General features: G+C 36.2%; 1 protein-coding gene across 2 annotated transcripts in view; it reads right to left on the bottom strand.

Moving 5' to 3' along the window:
* Nucleotides 1–4877: 4877 nt before the first annotated feature.
* eif2b3 (eukaryotic translation initiation factor 2B, subunit 3 gamma) overlaps nucleotides 4878–6000 on the bottom strand; it is a 51331-nt gene continuing 50208 nt past the window's right edge. For both annotated transcript variants that reach the window (XM_083541795.1, XM_083541794.1), the window contains exon 12: nucleotides 4878–5044. In XM_083541795.1, the coding sequence (XP_083397921.1) occupies nucleotides 4992–5044 (53 nt within the window). In that variant the 3' untranslated portion in view covers nucleotides 4878–4991. The remainder of the gene's footprint in view (nucleotides 5045–6000) is intronic.

Below are 6000 nucleotides of genomic sequence, written 5' to 3'. Positions count from 1 at the left end.
AGCAAAAACCGATTCCTACTGCCGCGGCTTGGCCTTGATGTGACGAACATCCGACGGTCTTGAATTGGACAGCATTCAGGCTGGGAGGAAAAAGGGAGGACAAAACACAGCGAGATCCTCAAACGCACATATTAGTTTATGGATTTAGAGAGGACCATTAGAAAGTCTAGGGAAATGATTTCAACATGTCCAAAAAAACTGAAAAAACTACAAAGTACGAGGAGGCGAAGGCTGCAAAGACAAAGAACTCATGATCATTTCATTAGTGACACTAAACGACTTGGTTTGGCCACAGAGCCGGAGCAAGCCATGATAAATCATCAGCGAGAATCTTCCGGAGGCTCATTGGCCTTCGTGACTGAGAAACTCGCTTCAAGCCTGTAATTTAGGAGCTGCAATGGAATGTCATAAATCTTCAACAGCAAAGAGAGAAAAATCTTTAAGACTAGTCCTTTATAGTGTCTTCCGAGTTGTTGGGGGACGGAGGGGAGGTCTGGGGGAGACGATTAGCTGTGATGTTCTCACTGGGTGGTCCCATTGCTCTGCTTTTTTGTGTACAAATAAAGTTAACCCTATTGTGCTTCCCTGCTTCTTCTGACAGCAGGACATGCAGTCGCTCACTCATGGTGGTCATACGGACAGCTGTAGAACCCACATCACCGATTTTTACTTCTACAAACATCAATACAGCACCTCCCACCAAGTACACTGTAAGGCATATAGGACATTTCATTATGTCAGCAAAAATTATACAACCAATCACCATGAATTTAAAGATACACACTTCTTGACATTTCATATTGACCCTAAGCAAATAGTTTTTTTAGCATGCGAGCTTTTCAAATGCACAAGTGAAAATAAAATTTTATATATATATATATATATATATATATATATATATATATATATATATATATATATATATATATATATATATACACACACATACAGGTAGTCCCTGGGTTACTATGGTTTGACTTAAGATTTTTCAAACTTGCGATGACAAAAACGATACGAAAAAATGGTAAACATTTGTATATTTTCTGGTGGCATTTTTATTTTTGTACAAAGAAACCTACCAGGATGTATGTTTCTCCTGCTTTTTTAGTTACTTACTCTCGCCAGCGGTTGAAAGAGATCAAATGTCTCGGTTTAGAGTGCATATTTTTTTTCTTTTGTTTTAGTTGTTTCATAAATCAGTTTTAGCTCTTTACTCTCTCCTTTTTTATCAGTGTCACTAAAACAGTTTCTGTTGCCACAAAAATATAAAGTTGTAAAGTTTATGCATTATGGTAGTGTAAATTGCTCTGTTTTGCTAAATTATGCAATGTAATTTATTCAATAATCATCATTGTAACATATCTTCATTATATATATATATATATATATATATATATATATATATATATATATATATATATTTAAAGAAATCGAAAAAAGAAATTTATATTAAAATAATAATTTCCAGTGTAAAATAAATAAATATAAAATAATTAATAAAAAAGAGATTTTGAGTGAAATTATCATATAACATCTGTTACAATTAGTTGGTCTATTAAAGACTTGAAAAGAATTAATTTAAGGTGCATTTAGAACAAATAAAAATGTGCATCTAAGTTGAAATTAATTAATTAAACTATTTGATAAAATTAATTAAATATTTTAATCAGTTGACATCCCTAATGTGTGTGTATATATATATATATTAGGGGTGTAACGATACACATATTCATACTGACAATTTTCCAGTACTGGGCTTTTGGTTCAGTACTGAATGCAATCCTTTTTTACTTGCGGAACATTGTTAAAATCCGAGTTCCCTTAGGATCATATTAAGTGTGGACTGTTAGTTTGTTTAGTCTGCACTTGCACTTTGAGCATTTAAAATAAATAAATAAATAAATAAATAAATAAATAAATAAATAAATAAAATAATTATTAAACTCAAAACATCCACAAAAATGCCAGGGTATATAAATAAGTAAATAAATAAAATAAAATAAAAATAAATCAATAAACTAGAGTTAGCGCAGTGTCACTGTGGCTACTTACTCCATACCAGAAATAAGATATATTTAGCGCATGTATGAAAAAGCTAAAGAATCCATATCGCTAGCCTTAGCTGCTAACCAGGAAGTGGCTAATGCTATTGATTCTTTAAAGTTTTATACATTTTTCTTAAAATTAGAAAAGCTGACAATTCTACATATCGAGGAAGTGAATGAATGAAGGATGGAAGGAAGGAAGGAAGGATTAATAAATGAAAGTCATTTGTTAAAGAATGTAAACACAAACACAGACACTTACATACACATCTGAAATAATTTCATAAATTTAATATGTGCCAATTTAATTGATTGCTCAATTTAATCAATATAAAAACTATTCTAAACTATTATTCTATATATTATTTTTAGGCAATTTATAAAAAAAAAAAAAAAAAAAAAGTAAACTGTGAATGTTCACAAATGTTAAAACTGTAACAATAAACTGTGTGAATAAAAAAAACGACAAGCAATTTTATAGTTTGCATTTCTTCTGCCCTAACTGTTCCGAAATTGAACCGAACTGTGACTTAAAAACTGTGTGTATATACAGTATGTCACAAAAGTGAGTACACCTCTCACATCTCAGCAACCATTTTATTATATCTTCTCAAGAGACAATACTATGGAAATGACATGTTCTGCTTCAGAAATGTCCCAGTACATGTTGGAATGCATGTTTCTCTCAATGAACCACAGCTCCAAGTACCAGCAGCAGTCATGCAGCCCCAGACCATGATGCTGCCACCACCATGCTTGACTGTAGGCAAGACACAATTTTCTTGGTTACTCCTCACCAGGGCGTCACCACACATGCTGGACACCATCTAAGCCAAACAAGTTTATCTTAGTCTTATCAGACTACAGGACATGGTTTCAGAAATTCATGCTCTTTGACAGGTCGTCTTCAGCACAGCTGTGAGTCAGCTTCAGAATAGGCTTCCTGGACGCCGGCCATGCAAAACAACTTGTTGACTTTTTTGACACAGCGTCTGCACCTGCTGCGAAGCACCAGAAGTCAACTTCTCTGATGGACCGTTGCGAGGCCTGTTCCGAGTGGAACCCGTCATGTAAAACCTCTGTATGACCCTGGAAACTGTACTGCAACTCAGTTTTAGGGTGTTACTGATCTTCTTATAGCCTCGGCCATCTTTGTGGAGAGCAAGAATTCAAATTCTCAAATCCTCAGAGTCTTTGCCATGAGGTGCCATGTTAAACATCCAGTGGGCAGTATGAGAGACTTGTACTCAAAGCACCCAAATTTGAACTTCTCTAATACAAGATAGACAAATTTGTATGTTCCTGTCAAGCAGACAAAAACATGAACACGATGAATAGGACGTGTGGCTTCGTTACAAGACTGCATTTAGGGTGTACTCATTTTTGTTGCAGTTATTTGACAATAAAGGCTGTATGTTGAGTTGATTTCAGAGGACAGTAAATCTGTACTGCTGTACAAGCTGCACATTGACTAAAATATATCCAAGTTTCACTTCACTGTGAGATACTGTGTATATTGTATATGGGAATACATTATATATACAATATATGTTGACTTCTTATGCTTAAAGATGGAGTGACTCACCCAGAACAATGCTTCGGTGGTCTTCCTTCCTTGAATTCAACTGTGTGAAAAATGACTGCTGTCCAAATAACTGTGATTTAATTTCCCTCACCTTTCTTTTTCTCAGCTCGCTTTTCGGAGAGAAGTCAGGGTCCTAATTTTTTTTTTTGTGAACAGTTCGAAAACGCCTTTTTACATTTCCCTTTTTAAAAAAAGCAACGCTAGATTGACAGTTCGGACATGAATGAAGGATGGAAGGAATGAAGTAATTTCCAAAAGTCTGCTGAAATTAGTAGAACAGTTAAACATATCTTTGGGAAATTAAATATTAAATGTAAACCACAAACACAGACACTTACATACACATCTGAAATAATTTCATCAATTTAATACGTGACAATTTAATTGATTACTCAATTAAATTAATATAAAAAAATGTGTATTGCATTCTTTTTATTTATTCTATTTTATTTTTTTATTAATTATATTATTATTAATATTTATATTGTTTTATTTATTATTTTTAGGCAATTTATTACCAAAAAAAACCCACCTGTGAACGTTCACAAATGTTAATAATAATAATAAACTGTGTGAAAAAAAAAAACGACAAGCAATCCTATGGTTTGCATTTCTTCTGCCCTAACTGTCCCAAAATTGAACCGACCCGTAACCTAAAAACTGTGTGTGTGTGTGTGTGTGTGTATATATATATATATATATATACACACACAGTATCTCACAAAAGTGAGTACACCTCTCACATCTCAGATATCTTCTCAACAGGTCGAAAGCACCTTTTTACATTTCCCTTTTTCTGAAATAGCAACGCTATTTCGACGGTTCGGACAAGCGCACTTTGCTGATCACATGGTGAAGAAAAAAAAAATGAGTCTTCCTCCCATTCTGCATAGAAATGGCAGGTTTCTGGTTTCGTACTTTATACCTCTTGTTTGGTAAATCTAAATCTGAAGGTTAACCAGGTCACTAAGCTCGCTGGAGCTTTGCAATACAATAGATTTAAGACTGTGACATCTGAGTGGCAGATGCCATAGAGAGGATAGATGATGGACTAACATCTTAAATTCTATCTACTATAAATTCGATCTACTAAATTTGCGATGTACTGGTCGTTCGCAATCAACGTATTGAGTACCCCCCCCCCCCCCCCGGTGGTACAGTGTTGTCTGATTTCTCTTAACGTGATGCAGTGAAGAAAAATTCAGAAACTTGTGACTCAGAGAAAATAATGACACTGTCAACTGAGATAAATAATTCCAGGTTTATTCGGACACATTCAGTAAAAAAAAAGCAAAAGGAAGATGATGCCGCTTCTTTAGTGACAAGCTTGTCAAGCCCGTAACCTCGTCTTCCCCCTGGTTCTAGATCTCCATGAGCTGATCTGATCCAACGATGACATCGTTGGTCCTTTCAGCTGAAAAGAAATGAAATGAAAAGTTTAGAATAAGCTAGACCCCCGGAATTGAGGAGGGCATTCTGGGATAGAGGCTGGTGTTTTTCGAGATCTCATCACGCTACATTGATGACAAATATCGGCATCTATTGCCTTATGACCAACTCATGCTCGTCCACCATCTGGCAGTGTGCTGATTGCTTAAAACGAGGCCAAGCGTGCTAACTAGCACGAGAGAATATTTATGCTGCTGCCAAGGACACGCATGCAAATACATGGGAGAAAAAGTCTGTTTTTGAGGGTCACTCAATTAGGCGGTCTGAAATGTTGACTCTAGCAAGCTTTTCCCCGTGTTTTCAATCAAAGAGAGCAAAACATGTCGTTGGTAATCTATGCATACGCCTCCAAAGTTTATCTCCGTTCCTTTTGTGTATTGACAAAGGAAATGGACCTGGCCTGACAGACGAGGCCCCTATTTATAAATACGTGTCATCCGGGCAGATAAATCCGAGGAAGGTCGATCTCCTTTTACCGAAAACGTTGCAAAATCCGAGCAAAACATTGCCAAGGTCGATCGACGTTGCAAACGAAGCAATTTTTTCAGAAGGACGTCTTTATGAAATATTTTTCTGCCATTTCAAGACAAGTACGGGATGCCGTGACTGATATCCGGGGCTGAGAACGAGACAGAAATGGAGTACATTTAAAAAACGGGCCTGGGCGCCATCTTTGACAGGTTCTAACACACGATACATCCTCGAGGGTCCAGATAGTCTTGCGCACATACTCGCAGATAACCTGTAATCCATTTCCCAGGATGCGAAAACCCGAGCTTTCTAGAGCAACTGGTGAGACTCTTTATGAGATTCCTATGACTGCGCTTCATCCAACACATGCTAACAGGTAAACAGCGCACAACAAGTGTGTGTGTGTGTGGAAGCTGTCAGGTTGAAGCTAATTCACACTGACTGCACAAG

The sequence above is a fragment of the Silurus aristotelis genome (assembly GCF_946808225.1).
Source record: "Silurus aristotelis genome assembly, chromosome: 5".
NCBI lineage: Eukaryota > Metazoa > Chordata > Actinopteri > Siluriformes > Siluridae > Silurus > Silurus aristotelis.
This window is presented reverse-complemented; position numbering and strand designations above follow the sequence as displayed.